This window comes from Passer montanus, unplaced genomic scaffold (genome assembly GCF_014805655.1).
Source record: "Passer montanus isolate IOZ18808 unplaced genomic scaffold, ASM1480565v1 scaffold128, whole genome shotgun sequence".
Lineage (NCBI taxonomy): Eukaryota > Metazoa > Chordata > Aves > Passeriformes > Passeridae > Passer > Passer montanus.
The window spans coordinates 297,460-321,512 of NW_024359610.1; the positions used below are offsets into that span (position 1 = coordinate 297,460).

The following is a 24,053-nucleotide window of genomic DNA, read 5'->3' on the forward strand; positions in this document are numbered from 1 at the left end:
GACAGGAATCTATCAGAATTTGTTTCCAGCTTCTCTGGGAGCAGTGGGAGAGCTCACTTCTTGAACAGGATGCTCCCTGCACAGGGCTCTGCCCTGGGCACAAATCACAACTCACTGACTCCTGCAGCACTGGCTACTGATAAAATGGCATTGCAGGACTCAAATACAACTCTTAATAGGCTTATTAGCATTTTCAGCAGAACATGTATGTGTCAAGCACATAGTAAAATCAGACATAAAATTACAGAACACACTGCCATACTGCATCCCAAGGAGCAAACAAACCTTCTTAGACAGACACACTACACTGGCTCAGCCAGAACTACATTTATTCAAAATTATTCAACATACATTGAGGGAAAAAAAAGCAACCTGTAATTCTATAAACCTCTTTAGCAGAAACTACTTAATCACCTGATCAAACTGCAGGTTTTATGTTCATAACCTAAAATTCCACTGCAAAGCCTCAGGACATCATTCTTAATACGAAACTACAATAAAAGCTTTAAGCACAATTTCAGGTCCGGATCAGGAAGCACACATACACAGGGCAAGAAAGCAGCTCAATTTGGAAAACAGTTGGTACCAGCTGCAGGCAGACAGGCTGCTGTGAGTGAAAACCAGAGCCCAGAACATTATAGAGCTGTCTAATCTCCTTTTGGAGGCTGTAGTTTTTTCGGAGGAGGGCCAAACCCTGTGTTGGTGTTGTAGTGTTCATACCAGGTGACCAACTGCTCTTCCTTGGCAAGCTCTGCCCAGCAGGAATCTCACTTGGGATGACATTTCACTGCATCAAGGTACAGGCAAGGCTAGTTACACCAATCTCAGCAGCTGAATCTTCTCTCTGGGTAAAAGCTCAGTGTCTCTGAGACGCTGGTGGCTCCAGAGCAAGGGACAACAACCACTGTGCTGGACTCTTGCCAGCAAATATTTGAAAACAAGTAAGTAATGGGAATGCTGTTTGCACAACTGACCATGAAGACTGCCATTCTCCTGTTGCAGGCACTGGATAATAAAAGAGGGTTTAGGGGCAATTCTGTGCCTTCTATCTGCATCCTATCGTGATACCATTGCAGATTCATCTTTTTAACTTATGTTAACGAGGAACATTTCTCCCTCAGTAACACAGATGAAAATGAGGAATTTACATTCACCATACTGAAAAATAAAAATTACTTTCTTCCTGCCCTGTTGTGATTTGAGGACCTCTGGAAAAACACAGAGAACTTTAAACAAACAGTGGTCCAGGTGGCTAGTAAAAGGTTTTCTACTGACAGCTCTGCAAGAATCAGTAGCAATTGCACAAGCAATAAAGAGAAGTCACACATCCCTTTCGAATGGCTCATGCCTGGCTAGCCAGACACAGACTGGGCAGCTGGACATCAGGCTAAACAAAGGCATCTCTTGCAGCTTCTTAACTTGACCAGTTCTCAGTGGCTGCTGTGACAGAAGACTGGGCTAGGACAGGCTGGCACTCCCAGTTGCAGTAACAGTGGGATATGTTAAGTTGCTTCAAATGCCAAATGTCACTGCCAACAAAACATTATGAAGGTAATTGTAAGCTGAAATATAAAATGTTTTCCAATTGCAAAAGTGTTGTCTGTTGAACAATTGAGCTGAGCCTCCTTCAATAGCTCAAGTTACTCATCTAAGAAAGTGTAGCCTGCATTTGAAAGGAATATTTTTACCTTGTGTTTACTATTTCTTATTCAACTGTAAACACAGTGCAGAGCCACACAACTTCCATCACCAGTGAAAGTTCACACAGGGATACAGAAAAGGCTATTATATTTTGGATATTTTCATGATGCAAATGTGCAACAAAGAAGAGGACAAACAAAACAGAAGTTGATTTATATCTTCCTTTATGTTAACCTCTTGCACTCATCTGTGCAAAGTTCTCTGTTCCTACCTGCCATAATTCAGAGCTAGATCAAGCAACCGACTACTTAAACCCACATGGAATACTGTATTTTCCAAAATGGATGTCATACCGTAGTGACCCAATATTTAAATTCTCTACCAGAATCCACTGCAGAAAAAGCCTGTACTTCTAACTAACCATATTAGAGCAACTTTAATGTTTTCTGTAAAAATTAAGTTTACTCACGCACACAACAGCATTTGCATGCTTTCAGTATCTCAGTATCTTCCAAAACAGAAGACAAAAGATAAAAAATTGGACAGTGTAGAGAGAATCACAGATTACAGGATGTGAGATGACACAGCTACAATTACTGGCTGATCACACTTACTCTGTATTCAACAGCAGCAGACCATTAAAGCCCTTAATACTTTTATGCATGCATTGTTCACTAGTCTGGTACAACAGTTTAGTGCTGCTCTAGCTGATGAGAGATCAAAATTTTAGCATTTTATAAAAAGCTTACTGTTGCCAGTGGCAGGAGGGAAGAATGGCACTGGAGGCATTCCCGGACTGCCTCTGACACATCCTCTCTGGAAGCTTTGTGACAACACTCGGGCAGCTCAAGTCAGTGCTGGAGCCGAGGGTACTGCTCTGCCAGCTGGGCACCAGGGTTCAGTCACTGCTGAGCAGACAGGCTGATAATCTAAACCAAGTGTGCTACACAAAGTGTCAATACTCCAGCATATGTCAGAGGCCCCCACAGGTCCAGATAGGCTCTTTTGCAAGGGGAGTTTCTCCTCTGAAGCCTAACAGTGCAAAGGAGAAAGGAAAATTAACTTTGAGTCATCATATGGATAAAGGAGTACAGAGAATTTTGATTAAGGAAATGAGCTAGCTATTTCACCTGAGACAGCAATGGCATTAAATTTATTCTACAGTAAGACATTTAGGAAGTTGACATCTCAGACTTGACTCACTGAAACTAAGATGCTGGTAAACAGCAGAAACTCTAAACCTCAGAGTTCTAGGATTAAGTAGGCAAGAGTGACCTATGCAATTGAACGCAACACTAAGAGAGTTGGAAGAAAACCCCAGTTCTTCCAGCCATTCACAAAACGTTGACCAAGATTTTTGTTTCACTCATGCCAAACTTGGGAGGGCATTCAATGAAAAGTACTGCTTTCAATTCAGAACTGCCACACATTTATCACCTAACTGATCATTAGATGCATGCAAATCAGAATTTCAAAGTTTGTGCCCAGTTACTGAAGTGCATTTAGTAAGTCTCTTTTCAGGTATCTCCATGAAGTGACATGCCTACACAGACTACTGAATGTACAGCACTACATATCTGAACTGTAAAGAAATCTCCAAGACTTAATATCAATAGTTCTCAGTCAAAAAGATGTTTTAACATGCAACACAAAATTGGCAGAATGCATTCTTCCTTCAGTTTCCATCTGAAAAACATAGAGGTTTGCTCCCTGCTCCCAAACCCTATAAAAAGCATCTCAAAAATAATGTAAAAATTAGTACTTAAACAATAATGAATAAAAAAGTGAGGTGCACATTCTCTATTTATACAATACAGTTCAATACACTTACACAAAAGGAAAAAATTTTGCTGAAGTCCTGAACAAACAGCACTTATAGAAAAACATGTAGAGAATCTCAAGTACTTTCCATCTGAAAAGCATATCCAATCATTCTTACTCTATCACCTATTTACCAAAGAAATGGTGAAAAGTTGCCCATCTCTAAGTGTCACAAACAGCTAAACCAAAGAACAAACTAAAAAACCAGCCACTGCTGCAAGTGCTTCTGTCTTAGCAAAGACATTAAAATCAGCACATTCCAGTTACTTTTGAAAACTGCATTGATGAGTGGCTTTTCCTGCAAGACCTTTTCTCAGCCCAACCACTGAAAACTAATGTGCCAAGCATGAAATTCACAATTCCAAATGATCCCCTTTAATCTTGTCAATTCAGCAGCAGTTCATTCCAAATCCAGCATTATACAGCTTGAACACAGAAAATAGCAACGATTCCACAAACCTACAAGGAGCAGTTGGCAATTAGTTGCCCTACATTCCAAGTCCCCCAAAATACCATGCTGCCCCTACAATTTCTAATAAATTGTTATTTTAGTATGAAAATACTCAATTTACTTTTAACTTGGATAAGAGATTCCCTACAGAACTCAAATAAATGTCTATGCAGGATTCAGAACACCCCAGGATTCAGAAGTATAGACATGTTTTACTTTTATCTAAAACTTGTTTCAGCAATTCCTAAGATACTTCTACCCATGATAGTATGGAAGCCTTGTAACATTTTAGAAGTGAAATTCATGTTTTAGGGAAAAAAAATTCCCAACCCTCCTCTAAAACAAACCCATAGAAAAGAATCCCCTCCCCAAACAAACAAAACAAAACAAAACAAACCCCAAAACAAACCTAAAAAAGAACCACAACAAACCTAAAATACTCAAAATCCATCATCAAATTCACTTAAAGACAAAAATATGAAAATATGTTACAGCTTCATTACAATTAGTCTTGGGATTCTCCTGCATTCAAAAAGGAATTCCTCTATGAGAGTCACAGAATCCCTGAGGCTGGAAAAGCCCTCCCAGACCACCAAGTCCCAGCTGTGCCCATCCCCACCCTGTCCCCAGCCCAGAGCCCCGAGTGCCACCTCCAGGAATTCCTGGGACACCTCCAGGGATGGGCACTCCAAACCTCTCTGAGCCCCCCTTCCATGGGGAAATTCCTGCTGTGCCCACCTGAGCTGCCCTGGGCCAGCCTGAGGCCGTTCCCTCTGCTCCTGTCCCTGTTCCCTGGGAGCAGAGCCCGACCCCCGGCTGTGCCCTCCTGGCAGGAGCTGTGGAGAGCCACAAGGGCCCCTGAGCCTCCTCTTCTCCAAACTGAGCCCCTTCCCCGCTCCCTCAGGAATTCTCCAGGCCCGTTTCCTCCCCTGGACACACTCCAGCCCCTCAATGTCTTTCCTATATTGAGGCACCCAAAACTGCCCCCAGAACTGGAGATGTCTCAGCAGTGCCAGCACAGGGGAGGGCACTGCCCTAGTCCTGATGGGCACACAAGTTTTGACAAGGGCCAGGTGCCTTTGGCTTTCTTGCCCACCTGGGCTCATATTCACTTTAAAACAGATCTTGAGCTTTGTCAGAAAAGCACAAAGCTACAGTGATCTAAATTTCTTCACAGATTACACCTCTTCTGCTTGTGTTATTTTATAACACTACAAGTGAATTGAAATGTTCCTTTCCTAAAACATGACCAATTTAGATAGACCCAGCTGTCTGACACCTGACTCAACAAGAGACTGATCAGAGATTAGAGTACACACTCCAATTTGGTAAAATAGTTGCTTCAAACTGATTTGCAGTCCTAGGGAAAGGAAACAAATGGAAACAAGTGGGAACTTTATTTAGAAGCAACTTGTAGGGTTCAAAGGCTAATTAGTGCAACTTTTTGTATAATCATAACTATTGTCTCATGGCTATGGCAGAAAGCTTGAAGTAATTGAATACATTTATCTATCTTAGAACTACTGCAGTAATTTTAAAAGTTTTTAGTAAATTAAAATCTTGCCCAATACAAGTAATAATAAAGGCTTTTCTTGATTGTGTTTCCACTGCAGTGTTTCTGAAGTACTTGGGTCAGGGTGTGGCAGTTCTATTTTACAAACACTGACCTACTGCCCCTCGCAGCAATTCCTGTACCAAAGGAAACAGCAAACAGTGTAGCAGTTTCTGTTCAAGCTTAATAAAGTGAAGAACTTCACTGGAAAATATTCTGTTCTGGGCTTTCTGCCACACAGGAAGGGTGTTGAACATGTCAGTGTCCTTAATTATTATCAACAGAAAAAATACCAGAAAGCAGTAGTTCAGCTCTTAATTCTTCCATATTATCACTTCCAAGACTGAAGGACAATTTACACCTTCCTCCCCTCACACTCATTTTATGTGTCTGTACATTTAACAGTAAGGCTCCAATTCTGAAGTTTGTGCAACGCTGATGATAAATTACTATTTAATTTTTTTTAGCTTTCATCACAATTTAGTTATGCAATAGCAACATATTTAATAGTCTTTTTACAAATGGAAAGAGGAAGAGGTTTTAACCTCCTTTTCAAAAGAAAAAAAATATTCCATTATAATTTTTTCTCCAGGACTAATAAAAAGATACAAACATTGTTTGGGCAAAGAACACTAACAAAAGCCTTTAGTGCACACTCATGTCTGGAGCTGTTCCCGACAGCACTGCCCTGCCTGCTCACTTGATGGGATCCAGCACAGCTGGAGCACAGAGCTGTCCCTGACTGCAGAGCCCAGCTCTGACACTGCCACTGCAGATCCAGGGCACAGGATCCCTGTCTGGAGATGGGCAGGGCGTCCCTGCCTGGAGAACCCGGCTCTGCCACTGCCACTGCAGCTCCCTGCCTGGAGAGCCCAGCTCTGACACTGCCACTGCAGATCCAGGGCACAGGATCCCTGTCTGGAGAAGATATAACCTAATTCTCACCTTTAAAAAAAATATTAATACAGGACAACATAAGAACTATTATATCGTTTGCATTCAGAGCTACATCTTGAATCAAGTTGTGATTCATCTTCAAGGAAGTTCCAAAACAGAGAAAGCAAAGCAGATTTATTCTGAGGTTCAGATGTTACAGTTTATGTATAAAGGCAACAAAGATAATGATTATTTCTCAGTATGATACAATGAAAGCTAAAGTATTCCTTCTCCCTTTGTGTTCCTTAAATTTAAAAAATTTTAAAAAATGAAAACCTTAACTGGGGTGTTTCCTTGTAGAACTGCTATTTTTTCCACTTGAATGATCTTTACAAATTAAGGCTGAATTTGATTGCAAATGCAATTTTATTTTTCCTGTAGAATTTATCACTTTAGATACACACCCATAAATGTGCTTCACGTGTATTAGTACCTTGGTATTGATAACTGAAAACAAACTCAAAGTTTAAAGACCATTTTCTAATAAAGCACAATTGATCATACCCAATCTGTATGTGCAGGACTTTTGCAGGACTTGAAAGGACTGATTCTAGTGTTGCATCAATTCTACACCAGTTTTTCTATTTCTTTGCCACTAAACCTGCATTTCCAGTCTGACTTATAACAGCAGTGCAGACATTCCAAGGGATACAGAACACCAGAATGATGCTTCTGTTTAATGCAGGTAACCGAGCCCCTTATGCTCAGATTCTAAAACCGATACCCACAACAGACTATGGTGGCACTGGGTGACATGTCACAGAAACAAACAGCAATGGTTGCTGCAGCAATGCAGTAAGAGACGGCGGTTAACTCCACACACACTCTGAACTCAGGAATTGCTGGAAACAAGGCAGATAGATACCTGTTCCTTTACAGAAGCTAAAATGGTCGTGGCAGTAGTCTCTGGTTCCATGCCTGGGCCTGTGGAAGTCTCCTGTGCTGTCTGCGGCAGCCCCTCCTCCACCATTGGGCTCTGCTCAGGGGCTGGCATTTTGCCTGCAATAACAAGATTTTAATATAGTTTACATTTTCAGCCAGTGATGTTTAATATCCAAGTTTTCAGGATTATGAATTATATTCATTTTTTTCTAGAAGCTTTTCAAGCTTAACTAAATTAGCAGAGAACTTTATTTCATTACTCAGTCTATGTTGTGTGACTGTGTTTCACCTTCACAAATGGAGACCAGAATCACCTACACAACTCAAGAGTTGGGCAGGAGCAAGCAACCTTCATGATGCTTCAAGATTATGTTTAAAAATACTATTTTGTGGTGGTCAATAAAACTAGCACAATTCAAGATGCATGAAAAATACTAGTGTTAACTATTAAGCACACCCAGGATCAGTACAAGTTTACCACATGCAGTTTTCAGCACAGAAGAATGACACATAACAGCAGAATGCTCTGCTGTCAGGAACAAACTATGGAAGAGACTAATTATGGTAATAAAAGCTTAATGGGAGCAATGCTTCTAATGCTCTTTTTGCAAAAGAGGAAATTAAAATGCTAAAGTTAAAGCAATTGCCCTGGGCTATGGATAGTGTGGAAAGGACTGACAGGATTAGCGTCCAATAATCCCAAGCTGTGTTATTGCAGAGGCAGCACACTGACAACTCCAATCCATAGAAAAGAGCAATTAATTTGTTCAATTATCAAAGTCACTATTAACCAATATTACAGAGATAGTTACAAAGTGTGTTTAATGCTTTGAAAACAGCAAGTAAGTGGCATTCACAAAGCTTCTACACAGATACCACGCTTTAATTTCCTTCAGAAAATAAGGCTTGTGAGGTCTAATGTTAGAAGTAATCTGTATTTCATTTTAGATTTTCAGAACACACTCACCCAATATTCCTAGGGCAGACAAAGAGGAACAGATTTGTTCTCCATTCCATTCATTACTCAAAGAGTGAGGAGATGCTTAGGCTGCAAATGGGCTCCAAGGCCAGGAATGGACCCATGAGACCCCTCAGTGTGGAGCTGTATCAGCCATGAGCACCTGAATGAGCACAGGGCAATGCACAGGATCAGTGCACACCTGTGCTGCAGAGCTGCATGTTTTTGACAGGGTTGAAAGGGGACTTGAGCTGACCCTGGAGGGATCTCTCCTGGGATCACTGGCCTCTTGCGAGGTTTCTCCCTCACACTGTATGCAGAGCCCAGGCAAAGGCAAAGCCCTGTGCTGTCAGCAGAGTGCTGTGCTGCTAATGGAGAGGTGAGGTGATGGTGTAAGAAAAAGTGCTTTTGTTCTACTCTGTGCACAGCAGCATATGGGCTGTAAGAGGAATGGCTCCTCTTCAGGCCCATGAGCTCTTCCGGCACTAGCACGGGGTCTTTATTAACCACCCTGTTCTGGTTTGCTAAAAGAGCTCCTGACACGGTTCATGTGCAGTTTCACGTCAGCCACTGAGGGAAACAAAGTTTTTGGGGAAACTCAGGTGAGACGAGTGAGGAGAGGCAGTGGAGCAGTCATGGGGGCAACCTGTGGTGCAGAAGCCTGGTCACCCACCAGCATCCACCACTGCAAATGCAGAAAGAAAGCTGCTTCCCAAACACATCAGAGAAGGGGCCCAACCCAGAAAGGCAGGACTCGTCCCGTCAGCACCTTGCAGGTGAAGCACAGGGAGGCTGTCCTGTACATACTCTGAAATGAGCCTGTATGAACAGCCCATTCTTACCATACATGTACACCACTTATTTTCTGGAACAAGGCAAAGGAAACTGCACAAAGGACACCTGAAAATGCTAGCCCAGCCACATCAACAGCCACTCTACTGCCTTCTCCCCTCCCCACAGACATGGTGCTCCCCTTGTCTTCCCTCCTCACAGACATGGCGTTCCTCTAGCCTTCCCTCCTCACAGACATGGCACTCCCCTTGCCTTCCATCCACACAGACATGGCACTCCCGTTGTCTTTTCTCCTCACAGACATGGCGTTCCTCTTGCCTTCTCTCCCCACAGCCATGGCGCTCCCCTCACCGTCTCTCCCCACAGACACGGGTCTCCCCTCGCCGTCTCTCCCCACAGACGCGCGTCTCCCCTCACCACAGACATGGCGCTGTGACCACCCCGGCACGCTGTCCTCCTCATGGCCAAGCCCCGCGGCGCACGGCGAGCATTCCCTGTGCCCCGGCACGGTCACAGCCCCGCGCGCTCACCCACGGCCGCTCCCGCAGGGGTTCCCGTGCTCGGCCGAGCTCCAGGCCCGTGGGGTGCGGGGCTGTGGGAGACCTCCGTCAACTGCAACTGGAACAGAACTCACTCTCGACAAATAAAGCGTCATTAAATGCTCCTTGAGTTCCAAGGTGCCACAGATGAATACCCAGACATGTCTGGCTATTTTTGAAACACTATTTTTATTGGTTTCAGCTTGCAAATACAAAGGCTGCCACACTGAGCCTATGTCAGGTGCAAGCTGCATGTCAGGTGGGCACACAACTAAAGCTTCAAGGACCATTTCTACAGAATCCATTAATAGCAATTAAGCAAGCAGAATAAAAAACTACCTCTAATAATTGTATAATAGGATTTTGAAAAGTCAAATGCACAACTTTAGGGTTTTAGAAAATAGAAATGGTTTCTTCAAAGTTTTATTTCTGAAAACAAACTCTTTAATCAAGCAGTAAGAACCCAAAGCACAGAATACATGCCACAATTCCATGTGTCATAACTGATTTTTTACATCGCTTACCATAGTTCTTTTATGACTACAACTCAGTGTTTCAGGTTTCTAAATGACCTGATAAATTTACAAGCATATCAAGTAATAAAATTACCCAATCAAGCCTTTCCTTCATTTAGAAACACCTGCTAAGCAATGTAAAGGACAAGTCTTCAAAACTCGCATGTTTGACATGCACTTCTCTCAGAAGGGGGCTGCCTGCTGGTCCATGTATCCCACTGTGTCTCCACCTGCACGCAATAGGGCGGTGCCTGCTTGGGCAGGGATCCTGTTTGGGATTTCCAGGAGAGAAATACAAAATACAGCACTGAAACAATCTCAATTTGGCTTTTCCATAGTTTTCTCTCTCTTCTTACCCCAACACTGTGAATAATTTCTCAATCCATCTGTAGTAGATTTCTGTAACAAACCAGTCCAGAGAACATCCCTCTGAGCTTGCTGGAAGGTGTGCTAATTCATTGGAACAGAAAATATACCCAGTATTGAGTATGTAATAAAAACATCCAGATAAAAACCAATCAAATTAATTATTAGTGAAGGTGTCAGTGCTAAATGTACATCTATCTCAGTGTTAAGAGATGTAATCACAGACTTACATCCTTTCACATAGGCAGTTGTTTCAACTGATGTTCCTTCAATTAACACATTTCTTGGCAAAGTTACTGATTTTCTAATCTTGATTCCAACATTAAATAACTGTTGGCTCTGATCCTACAAACACTTAGGTACAAACTTGAGCTAATAAACAAGTCTGCTCATCCCCTCCCTGCCCTCCTGCCAGGCCCGTGGGCTCGGGTGACAGCACAGGAGAGTCAGGGAGCAGGAGGAGCTCTCCAGGGCCCAGTCCCCACCCCCACAGCTCTGTCTAGGGATGCTGCTTAAGGACAGCAACTCACAAAGTCAAGGCAGATTCTCATCTTCACCTTATAGGAACAGGCAATAGCAAGAGTAGGTTTTGTGAGAGCCTTGAAATCTGGTATGAGTGAGAAGCTGAGAGCAGCTACTACAAAACCCACTTTCTTACCTACACAAGACTAGGATTTATCCACTCAAAATACTCTCTGGACTTGTGCTCCCGCTCATTTGGGGAGAGATAACTGATTCATTATTGTAAAACTAGCAGCCAGATTTCATACCATAAAAAACTAGGTTCACAGCTATTTTGCCTGTCCTGGCTGAGCAGTCAGACATCACCCAGCACAGGAGACTGCCCAGGCAGTCCAAACCCTCATTCCCCACAGCCCCATGCTGTAGGTCCCTAGCTCCTGCCCTGGGCTGCTCTCTGCAAGCCCTGGGCACGGAGGGATCAGCCAGTACACACAGGTACCATCAGAAAAGCACCTTAATGCTTTCTTGCATTCCAGTTCTTTTAATTCTCAAACTGCTCCTGCACACTGAAGATCTAGGATCTCTATAGCCACAATGAAAACTCAGAAAATGTATTTTACTGTTTATAGCTCTGTTCAGTGCATTTCAGCACACCTGACTACATCTTAACAACACTGAACATCAACGTTTACACACTAAATTCTCTGCTATTGCAAAGAATACACAAGAACTGGAAGCCTTAAATGTTCTAGAATGATCTGGTGGATGTTGCAGAACAAAGACTTGTGCGTGGTGTAAATGGCTCTAATGGAGCTCAACAGTATAATATGAGAAGCTTGGAACCATGGAGGACAGTGAGAATTCGCTGTGCATTTCAGTCTCTGGTAGAAAATAATGTCTTTCAGTCACTTAGACAATTTTTCAGGAAAATACTTAAATAGTTCATCATGTAGTGTAAGTCCAAGGAAATTCTTAACATCTATTCTGGATTTTCAAATTCTCTATTTAGAAATAAAGGCCAAAAACAGTGATAACCTAGCTCGAGGCTGGCATGTCCAGATCAAGTGTGCAAGAGACAAATCTGCTCAATTTGAAACCTCCAGTTTGAAATACCCTAAAATAATTTTGAGAACAGTGGTCTTCCCAGCCTCTCTGCTGTAGAGACTCACTGAAATAGCTTTATGAAACCACACAGTAAATCAAAGCAGAGCAAACCAAGCCACCATAAAGAGTCAGCTTTCCATCCAGGGAGGGTTTGTCAGGGACCACCACACTGGACAATTGCAACAGCCCCATACCAGCTCCTTCAGAGGGCAGTGCTGCCTCCACTGTGCACCCCCCGCTCTGCTCATGTGGCTCATGCAGGCACCAGCTCCTAAAGCCTCCCAGCCCTTCTCCTCCCACAGATCCTGCACTGGGCTGGGCAGAGTCACCCGGTGCCTCCAGCAGCAGGCCAGTCCGAGTGTTTTCCTGTTTTCTTGCAGCCAAGTAATCACTGACACAAGGAAGCAAGAACACACTACTGAGAAACAGAAGAAATATGCGAAATCACCAAACCAAGTGTAGTAAACCATACTTTAAGTTTTCACTGTCATTAGTCTCTACTCCCCACTTTTCAGTGCTCCTCCTGTTATTTTCTTAGACATATCCAGACAGCTTTGCCAGTACTGAATAATCCCACTTCTTTTACTGCAGGCCCAAGAAAAAGCCAGAGCTTTTAAGGATTGTTGCCAGACAGAAGTGGTGTTTTTCACAACGTCCTAATCCCTTCCCTTCGTATTCCTTCTGCCTTCCTTACATTGGTTATTCTTCCAAATTTGCTTCTTGCCTATGTTCCCTGTTTCTGAGCCTCCCACTGCTGACCTGCAGCCAGTAAGAACAGTCACCAGCACAATTTGTGCTGAAGAGGTAATACAATTCTTACAAACTCTGCCAGCTAGGACACAATAATAATACTGGATCAATAATAATAATAATAATGTATTTATTTCATGAGGGCAACATGAGAAAAACAATGGGCAACCTCTCATCACTGAAAATCCTCATATTTATCTAGCCGCAAGGGTAACTCAAGCAACAGTAGTAAATTACCAATGATATTAGATAAATACTGATTAGTACAGAGGGGAAAACCTCCTATAAGCTAAGATCAACTTGCTGGGACACTAACATTATTTGCTACATGACAAAGTTATTCTTGTATATCAATACTAAGAGCAACAAGGCAAATCTCAGCTCTTGGTCAAAGAATCTGGTCATCCTTTACAGTGTACATGAAAAGTCGAAAGCTGAACAAGACGTACTACATGTCTAGTTTTTACAGGATGATATGATTAAAATTTATCTGTTTCCAGGTTCCTGGACAGAGCTGTCAGAACGCTTCCAGGTAGGAGCAGTTCCCATTGGCTCCACCCTGCTGCCAGGCCAGAGTGCTGCTCACCTAAGAACCAGGCAGGGATTCACATGCTCAAGCTTCCTGCACCCAAGTGACTGAACCACGCTCTGCGTTCTGTCTGCCAGCCTGCAGAATGTCTTTGGAGGGAGAGGCAGCAGATGACAACTTACCCACTTGCAAAGACGATGCAAGCAACTAAAAATGGGTTCTGTGAAAGATGGCTCCAGTGTTTACATAAAAAACAGGGTTTGAAATTTCCAGATGCAGCAGGGGAAGATACTCCAAGCATCAAGTGCAGGCTCCCCACTGTGTTCAGAGACATGTTTCCTTTATGGACATTAGTAGTGCGCAAGTTCATGTGGACTTAAGGATGAAACCAAGAAAATAAACACATTACCTGATGAAAATATGGAAGAAAGTAACTTCAGTAATGGCAGAATAAAAACCACCTGCACAGTTGCACAGACTGAGTCCCATAGTCAAAAAAGAAACCTACACACACCTGACCCGTTGCCTGAGAAATGTGGGAGATGTGTTTAACTGATTTACTACTAAATTTAGCCTCTTCCTAATCTCTTTTTCTTTACAAGACATATTTTTTCCTCCTTTTTTTTTTTTGGTGGCTTTTTTTTGTTGGTTTGTTTTTGTTTTGTTTTGGTTTTGTTTTGTTTTGGTTTTTTTTAACTTAAATATATGCAGGTTCAAAAACCACTTGGTACTATGCCCTGATTAAAATCTTAAAATGTACATTACCCTAGCTTTTTGATAAACATATTTTTGTTACAGTTCCTAGGAAAAGACAGTTTTTTACTTTTTTTTGGCTGATGGCTACATGCTATAACTCCACTCCAGTGAGCAGGCAAGAATCCACATCCACAAATATCTAGTTGTAACATGCCCACGAGACTAATATCTTTTATAGCTTTCAAGCTAACCATTCACCAGAAGGTATCAGACATGTAAAGCAAGACAACCATTTTGAATAAAGACATATTTATAAGCATGTCCTTCAAGGCCTGAGGCACTGTCTGTAGCTCACCTGCAAAGAAGCCTCTTTGTCATCTGAAGGATGTCTGGAGAGCATTTACACTTGGCAAATGTATGAAGTACGAGAAGCTAAATGGCCATAGAGTTTTTAGTAGTTTAAGTCAACAAGGCTCCATGACTTATAAGAAAGAGACCCCAAATCTGAGCCTTCCTTTTGGGCCATCCCACATCTGTGTTGCTCTTTTCTGCTGAAGTATCCAAATCCACTGCCACTGAACACAGCCTCATCAGAGCACAGTGCTCAAAGCCAGCTCTGCAGAATAGCAAACAGACAGCAGGTCTCGAGGGATGAAGTTCAGCCTCTCTTCTATTGCACACTGAGGGGGAGGAGGGACACGCAGCATCACAGAAGGATTTTAGGTTTTCCAAACAGACTGTCAGGTGGCTAGGGCATTCATCAATTACTCATTCAAGCATGCACAGAAGGATAAATTCTCCCTTTGGTGTTGGAATAGATGCAATTAATGTAGGTATGAAGTCCTTCAGAATGAATTTCACAGAACAAAACTTGCAGACTGACAGCTGAGAACCTGCAGCACAGGCGTGCTGTGCTGACAGCACTGCTGCCCTGTGCCCCAGCTCCACACCCATACCCGCTCCATCTCCCACCTGAAAACTACAAACAAGCAAATGGCAATTAAAATGAGAATGGCTGTAAGTACAGATATGACCACTACCGACCACAACGATGGCTGCAGCTGCTGATCAATTTCTACTTGTATTTTCTCCTAGCAAAATTATTACTGAAGTGTGACTATGTTATTGCTAGAGAGAATGGTCACTCCTGCAGGGAGACATGCCTCAGCTGGAAGTATTAGCAACCCAAACAGATGTTATATGCCTTTATAAAAGTATGCTTCTCAGTTTTGTCATATAGTATATTTGAAAAAAAATCATTATACAAAAAAAATTCTCAGCTACAACAATTATCAGCTACAACCCCCATGACAAAAGACAGCTGGAGAGTTACAGACTTCCACAGCTCCGTGTTTGGACAATGGCAGTTTTTGAGCGATGTGGTGTCACATGTATCCCTGAGAAGGTCTGGAGCTGGACACCAGCAGCGCCGGCCATATCCTGCCTTTAGGAGCCAAGCAGCTCGAGCAGCGCTGCCCCGGCACAGCTGTGTGCTCACTGGCACCACAGCCTGCACATCTGCAGGGACAGCCGTGCTCAGCAGCGAGCCACGGAGCGGCAGCGGCTCGGCCGCGCTCGGCAGGGCCACTAACCCGACTGTGCCCTGCAAAACTGAAAAACTGACCATGCTGAAACCCTGCTTTGACTCAGGATACATTTATGGGTTCTTCAGCACTACCGGTGGATGTTCCTGCCCAAATGGCCACTACAGAAATGTCAAATTCTTGTATACCATAAACATAAATTGAGGTATACCACTGTTTTCCAATAAACATGGCTTGATTAGCAAAAGATTTTACTAAAATGAAGTTTCATTAATTAATAAACTGCAGTTTACTCTTCCTTTTGCCCTGAAATAGAATTGCACAGCAAAACTCTGTTTGCTGCCAAGAACACTCTACCTGCAAACTTTTACATTTAAGCAAATGAAGCTCTTGCCTTTTCTGTTCTCCAAGCTAGAAGCTAAGAAAACCCCTTGAATGTAGAAGCAAAATATAAGAATTAGACAACAAGCATCTGGGTTTTCAGGCCACAATTACCAATACTTCCGTCGGTTCTCCAATATTCCAAAGGTGATATTTTCCGAGGTGTATTTAATTTTGTTCAGCCCTCAGAATTGAAAGTACTGTAGTAGAATTACACAAAACTCTACTCTATAGATAATTTGGTATTTCTACTAATACTTTTTGAAGAGATGAAGAGACCAAAATTTACAAATGATACCACAATTCGAGGAGATCAAGGACAACTGACTAATTTGAGGAAAACCACAAAGAATGATGAATGAGCCAGTGTTGATAAACACAAAATCACACAAACTGTTCCCATCCAAGTGACCCATATGCCTTCCTGTAGCAGGGGTAGGTGACAGAAACACAGCTACAAAGTTAGGCAGGCTCAGGTTAAAGTGTCTGGCTAGGCAGGGAAACCTTTTGCAGAAGTGCCAGAGGGGGGAAAAGCCAGGTCAATGGTACATTAAATAATGTCAATAATTGTAACCACACTCCAAAACAGACATCCACAGTGCAAAATGTAGGCAATCCAGCATACAGCAACAAAAAATTCAGAGAGACAGAAAACTATATATTGAAGGAATGAAGATTAAGTGTGGAAATGGTCAAGAAGCAAAACAAATATTGAACGAAGACATATGGTTCTTTGATGCTCAGTTAAAACAAGGAGAAACTTTAAGAACAGCATTCACAAGCTTCCTGCTGTGTGGCAGAACTGCATCCTTATGCAGCACTACAAAATCCTAAGATGTGATTTTCTTCTCACAGTGAAAAAGATTTCTTCCTGTAAAATCTGCTAAAGGCATGCAATTTTGTCATGAGATGACAACATTTTGCATCAAAGTTTACCAGTTGGAGATGCAATTTAGATAGCTTTCCTGCCTCAGTTCCTGAAAGACTGAAAGTATGACTCAAACGTATTTTAAATGTTAACATCAAAGGAATCTCAAATAGTTGTCACAACAACACCAACCTTATTTCTACCTTTTAATTCCCTGCCCTATATTCTAGTCACATGCTAATTCCTGAGCAGGGCAATTAAGCACACCAAAACCAGTAACAGGCACAAGAATTTCAAATGTTAGGAAAGAGCATGGGCTTGTTTTATCAAATCTACCAAATTTTGTCCAATGACAAGAGCATTAGAGAAACACATTTGGTGTAAAATCGTGACACTGCCATGTGGCTTTGTGAGATGCAACCAAGAAAGCCCGGGTGAGAGCACAGGGGAAAAGAGGGGTGACCAGGGCACCTCCTTAGGAAGCTGAAACCAAAGCAGCAGCTCACTTGCATGGAAAGGCAGCTGGGGAGTGGGCTCTGCACAGCTGTGCCCGGGCTCCCTGGGACAGCAGCAGAAGCTGGCACTCGTAGGCATTCCGTAGGGCATGGCTGGGGCAGGGGCACACAAAGCAGGGAGTGGTGGGCCAGCACGCGGAGGTCAGGAACTACAGGAGAATCCAGCTTAAAACAAACAGCAAGCTCAAAACCAGCTGACCCCAGCACACCAAACGCTGAAGTCTGCTCATGGACCCCAGCAATACCCAATTTCCTATCAGCTCCTAGAGCCCTGCCTCACCCACACTCCAGGTGATGCAGGTGACACAGAGAACCAAGTCCTGCATCAAAGCAGATACAGCAAAACAACAGCTCTGAGGAAAACACAAAGCTGGAATGCCTGTAATCAAAGTACCTTCCCCTGGTAAAGAAAAGAGAGGGAAAAGAAAAAAAAAAAAGGTATCTCACTGATCTCTCCTGCTTCTTTTCCATTTTGCACTGCATTGAAAATGCACCATCTTCCCAGACTGCTTCACTGAAGTTTTCTGCACCCAATTTCAAGCTGGATCAATTGAAAAGTCAGAAGAAAGCAACTGAAACAAAGCAAATTTTATGAAGAAGTGGCCTGTGTTTGGATGTAAAACAGAGATTTTGGGAAAAGCAGTAACAGCCAAAATACTGAAGTCACTGCAGAAAGACAAAACAATAATCAAGGATAATATTTAAAAGAGCTAGAGCTACCTTCTTGCCAGTATCAGACAATATAAATGACATTAATAATTTAAGTGTTGCTGTCTTCTCTAAATGGAATACAGGGGTTCTTTTTTGCCCTTCCAAATTCAAATGAACATGATTTTTTAGAACACATCTACACGTAATAGAAAAAATTAAATGTTCACACTTAGGATTTATATATGCCTGATAATTAATACTGATATATTTAAATAAGCAAACCTGCCAACAGTGAAGATACAAACTCAAACAGTTATTTTTACAAATCTCAGAATGAAAGGTTTAGAAGCTTTGCTAAAAAGCAAAGCCTCTCAGTAACAAGGAGGGAGTTGGAAAACTACGCAATTTTAAGTCGTAAAAAAATACAACAATTAATTAGTGTTTTAGGGGATTTCCACTTTCAAACCTGAGAAAGCCTGCTCCTGCTTGCTCTCTGCAAGTCCAGGAGAATGTCAATACAACAACTCAGGAAATACACTCCTGGATGACACCAGCAGAAAAGAATGCACTTCCACCACTTGCGAGATTGCTCTTTATTGCTCTTTTATGTAAGCTTAGGGGGTAATTGTAGTTAGAGGCAAATCTTTCCATTTTTAGAATGTCTTACTTCAGCTCCAGAGGAGTATCTACAGTTTCAGGAGCTGCTGTTGAAGCGTCCTTTCCGGGCGCTGCTGGGCAGAACGGCCCCTCTGGCAGGATCAGCACGGAACCCCGGCCCCTGCGGAAGGGAGGGACCCACCAACACCCCAATCACTGCACTGCAGAAGCTCAAAACACTGGGCACACAAACCATTTATGCCACCTAAAATGAACCATTTCAGAAAGGTGCTCCAAGGCAGCTGCTACTTATCTTCTCAGACAGCAGGATACATTACAGATCGTAACACAATGCATATCTATCCAATAGCATTTTCCTGCCTATTTCTGAGAGCCCACTGCAAACCCAAAACACTTAAAATTGAGCTTTTCAGCAATAGCACAGGAGCCTACAGAGGTTCAAACTATTGGCTTTTATTCTTTAACTTAATATAATATAGGACATTCCCTATTACTTCAGTTCTCATGCGACCTGAGAGGTAAAGCTGCAAATACCAGAGCAAATGTGAACATGCCCAGCAAGGAGGGGCAAAAGTAGGCTCAAAAACCTACCTTACACACACTGTGTTTAAAAGAAATGTGTAACACCGCACTTTTGTCAAACTAAAACCCAATAAAAACCCGATGAAAAATGTCATGTATATATATATATAGAGAGAGAGAGAAAGAGAGAGAGAGAGTCTACACATTATTACTTCAAATAAGGTTTTCAAATAAATTGCTTCTTTAAAACAGCAAATATGTTTCATAAGTTGTTTATCTACAGTAATGCTGCTGGTTAATTCCAAATAACACTCAGCACACATCTTCTGATGAATACTGTCAAAATCTTTTTTTGTATGTTTTAAAAGTAGCCCTTGGCAAGGTTATTAATGCAGACTTCAGATCAGCACATTCCTGTACAGCAGGATAAACATGCACACACATTACCTTGTCCCATTTTTATCTGTTCTTAATACTGATGCTGCTGCTGCCCATCATCAGCCTCTTGGTGAGCTACAGAAAGGATATGCCCAGGAATAAGCAAGAAGCAAGATAAGGAATAAGCAAGAAGTCCCTTGTCATGTATGGTCACCTTTACAACTGAACTGACAGAGTACCCTGCCCATGTGTCTTGGGGTGACATCCTGGAGAGCTGCTGTCCTTGGGCCCTTGGGGACCTGAGCACAGCTCCCTTGAGGCAGGGCAGCCACACCCAAACACAGCACGAGGGCTGAGCAGAACCATGCCAGGTTGATAATCCAGCCCAGAACAGCCCAGGCTTCCTCCCAGGAGCACTGTCCTGGCCACACACTGCTGCTGTGGCCCTGGCACCAGGAGCACTGTGGCACAGCTGGCACACCTGTGCCTCTGAGGCCAGAAGCACTGCCAGGGAGCCAGCCCTCATCTTGGAGAAGCCAGTCTGATACTCTTTCAAAACCAAGATCGCTACCATCACCACCCCTGCCCTGCATAGGAATGAGAAATGAAAGAACTTAAAGAAAGGAAAAGGTGGTAGAGCTGGCACAGGACCAGCTCTGACACAAGGCTGGTTACTTGTTCCACACCTTACACCAACAAACACCATGCAGGGGTGGGACAAGTCTTTAGACTCCATTATCCTCAAGTAAGCCTTCATGAAAGTGAAACTGTTTACTGGAATGGCAATATGAACTGCAGGTTTCACAATGAATTCTAGAGAACTGATGACCCAACCTCATTAACAACCACTAGCAAAAGACTGAAAAACCTGTGCTGGTACAAAGTACATCATGCTCAAAGCTACCAACTTTCAACATTAGAAAAGGGCTTCCTTAGTAAGCTATCAATTCACTGTCTTCACAATAGACTGCTGTCATATCTGTAATTTATTAGTTACAATCTTAATCCATCAGTGGATTGTAAGACCCACTGACCAAAGCAAAATTCAAAGAATAGGAACAGTCACGTCACCAAGAGAAGTCATAGAAAGTAATTACCTTTCTGAAGGCTGTTCAGTTTTGTAACTGGAGTTCCTTCCCATGACAAAGGATAGAGGTTACAGTATAGCCATTAACACTGTTCAGTCAATCTCCAACAGCAGAGAAGAGACAGCTGCCAGCAGTGGCCACTCACACTTCGGGGTGTGACCTCCATTAGAAACAGACACCACCAGAATCTTGGTCCTGTGAGACCCAGCTGCTCTAGACATCAATGGAGGCACGAAGAATCAGCACAGTGGTGGGGCATAGCTATTCATTTAATGGATATGGTGACCAAAAAATGCAGTTAAATAAAAAAGATTACTCAAAAAATTCAAGCCTAAAAGACACAACAGAAAAAAAACCAGTTGCCAAAATTGCCATGGAGCACATCATTATGGACTGATTCAATTTCTAAATGGAAAGAACTCAAGTACGCAGAACTGTAACTTAAGTGGTGGATTTGAGAAGAACCAGTCTTACAAAATAGAAAACAATGGGGTGATATGAACCAGCTGAACCCAGCAGAGCTGATCTCGTGCTCCCAAATAAATCCATAGCTATCCAAAGCAGTGGAAGGGATGACACACCCAGGCATGTAACTAAGCTAATAGACGAATCCTTATCTGGGAAGCATACCTACTATTAAAAAGAGATACAAATGCAAAAGAAGGTTGAAGTTCCCTTCCTAGCCTAAGGGGAGAGGAGAAATCTACCTGTCTGCTGCTGTTTTCCAAGTAAAATAATAATGGAGTTATGAGAAAGCTAGAGACAAGCAACCTAAAGCAGCACAGCAACTAAGAATGACAGAAGCATCTGTCTGCAGAGAAAACAGAGCCAGGTAACAGCCCAGCAGGCACCTCAGACAAAGGTAAACACAGCCTCTGCTGTCAAATGGCCGTCATTATGTATGCAGCCTGCTGAAGGGAAGGAAGGCAAAGAACTAGAACCAACTTCTCCATCCGGAGACAAGTTTCTCCACTGGGAATTCCCTTGTGATTGATCACACTTAACACCGGCAAAACAACGGGCCTTCATAACTTCCAGATTGGGGGGGTTGGCAGGCAAGAAGGACATGGGGCATTAATCTCGCCAATGCTCTTTACCCAAGCCACAGACAGTGACCAAAGAAAGTTTCTGTGACAGACAGCAAGGTCGTCACCAAGAGGAAACTGGAGAGAAGAACATAGCTGCTCCTGTGAGATGGCCGCAGTGATGGCACATGCCGTTGTAGAGTGCATCGAAACCACACTTCCAGCAGAGAATCTGAAGTGTTGCTCCTCTTAGAACAAAATGGAAGTTAACTCAGCACCTGGCACAGGCCTTGATTCTCACATTTGCAATTGGTTCTGCTGGTTTGCCTGAATTCAAAGGCTGTCATGATGATAAAGAAACCAAATCCTCCTTTTTCATCACCAGAATCCTTTCAAAATAGAAACTGAGGAAGATACTGTTTTCTATTAATATTTGGGTGTAAAAGTGAGGATAAGGAAACATTTGAGAAAAGACTAAACAGGTCTTAAATGACCATAAAGAAATTTATCACTGTAGCTACAAATTAGGAAATTTCCCAGTGAAACGAACATTTTGGAAAAGTAAAAAAGTATAGTGAATATACCATTTGAGAACAGAATTACTGGTGGCTATTTTCGCCACTGTTGTAATTGCACTGTTAGGATCCATAGAGAGGATTCCTATCATACCAGTACTTCTGACTTATTTTTTCTTATTTGTACAAATAAAATCACAAACGCCTTCAATCACAGTTAAACCAGCAGAAAGTAGCTGGCTCCTCTGGGATGTGTTTATAGGCAGCACTGTTTTGATTCACATTCTGCTGGCATCTCTGCAGCTGGAAAATGTTAAGGTCAAATCAAGGTGATTTGCTTGCTTTCCTCCTGTGGTAGGCCTGTTTCAGTTAGGACTTTAATAAAACATACACCTGTATCTCCATACAGGAGCTCAACTAACTAACAACCAAAGCTATTACTGCATTTAGCATCCATCCATAGCACTCCAGCAATGCCAGGAACATCTGCATGCCCACAAAATCACACGTTCAAGTTCCACCTCATTTAAAGTACAAGCTGGCACGTGAAAACCTTTAGTTCAAGTCACTTTGTCTCCCTCCTCTAGTACTGTGTTAAGACTTCACATCTTGGTTTAAGTCCACCTGGGATAAAGAGGGATCTGATCCTGTCAGTCCAGTGTAAGAGCAAGTCAAGGCCGCAGCTGCTGTAACCCACCCAAATGAGTAACACAATTGTAGCTGTGCCAAGATAAACAATAACTTGGGGGACATGCTGATTGTCCCCTGCCCAAGTCACTCTGCACACAAAAGTCACAATTCTCTTTGAATCTGCCACATAAACCCACACAGATCCTACACTGAGGGAGTTTGACAGATGTGTTCTTTCATCTAGAAGAAGAAATGATCAATGCTGGCCAGGTGAGAGGCACAGTCACTTGCATCTCCCAACACACACCTCAGCCAGTTTCACAGGCCCACTGCCAGTATCCTGGACAAGATTAATCATATTGAACACCAGCTTTCGTTTCAAGGAAAACTGAGTGAAAAACTGATGCACACCTAAAACTGAAAGGTTGCCATTAGTGCTCATAAATCTATGGAGTTGTAAGTCTCACAAATTTAACACACCAAACTGATTCACATTCATATTGAAAAAGTCCATTGGCAAGAAGTCTGAACTTTGGAGCACACAAGGCTCCCATCAGTAAGAGCCTTTGAAAGGCAAAGTCCCCAGCACTACAGAACACAGAGCTGCTCACTCCCTGCACTGTGTGAGAGATCAGCCCATGCAGTAACAAGCACTGTATTCCAAAAAGCAGCATATCCTCAGTGACAAGCACTGTCTTGCCACTGAACTGTGCCATTTCAGAGACTGAAAAGGTGCAAATATCACAAGCACATGGTAAACCCAGCTATCCACAAACCCTTCAGAAGAGCTCCAGTGCAGCAGAGCAGAGATCCCTCTGGCTAATCCCCACAGACAGGGACCTGAGCAGTGGGTGTTCTGTACCCTGGGGCTCTCTCCCAGCCTCCACTAGGAAATGAGCTGGCTGCACAAACACCCCATCTTCCAGTCTGGAATTACTAGATTCAGCTAAATTATGGGGATGTAATTGTAAAGGAGATAAATTCCAGCTTACAATACCTTTCTAAAAGTTGTGTAAAATGGATAAATACTTTGAAGGAACACCAAATGTTAGCTGTTTCCGAGAAGTTTTTTTCCCATAGTCTGTAAGGAATCTTTTAAAAGCTCCAAGTACAAGTGATTCTTGCAACAAAAGAAATTGCAGAACAGTGGTTATTCATCTGTTGTCTAGAACCAACCAAAACCTGGTTCTGAAATACAGGTCAAGCAAGCTTAACAGTTTTGAATTTCAACAGACTAACTCTTCTATAAGGATTTCCACCTCATACCTTGGTGTAAGAAATAATAAAATACACTGACAAGTGTAAATCCAAAAGACAGCAGTAC

General features: G+C 42.6%; 1 protein-coding gene across 11 annotated transcripts in view; it reads right to left on the bottom strand.

The window, feature by feature from the left end:
* Positions 1-24,053, bottom strand: part of PKP4 (plakophilin 4) — a 54,817-nt gene that overhangs the window by 29,493 nt on the left and 1,271 nt on the right. For 8 of the 11 annotated variants that reach the window (XM_039698593.1, XM_039698600.1, XM_039698592.1 and 5 more), the window contains exon 2: positions 7,267-7,400. In XM_039698593.1, coding sequence (XP_039554527.1) covers positions 7,267-7,395 — 129 coding nt within the window. In that variant the 5' untranslated portion in view covers positions 7,396-7,400. Of the gene's footprint in view, positions 1-7,266; positions 7,404-24,053 lie in introns of those variants that run through there. The other 3 variants (XM_039698595.1, XM_039698596.1, XM_039698594.1) reach the window with 1 other exon arrangement.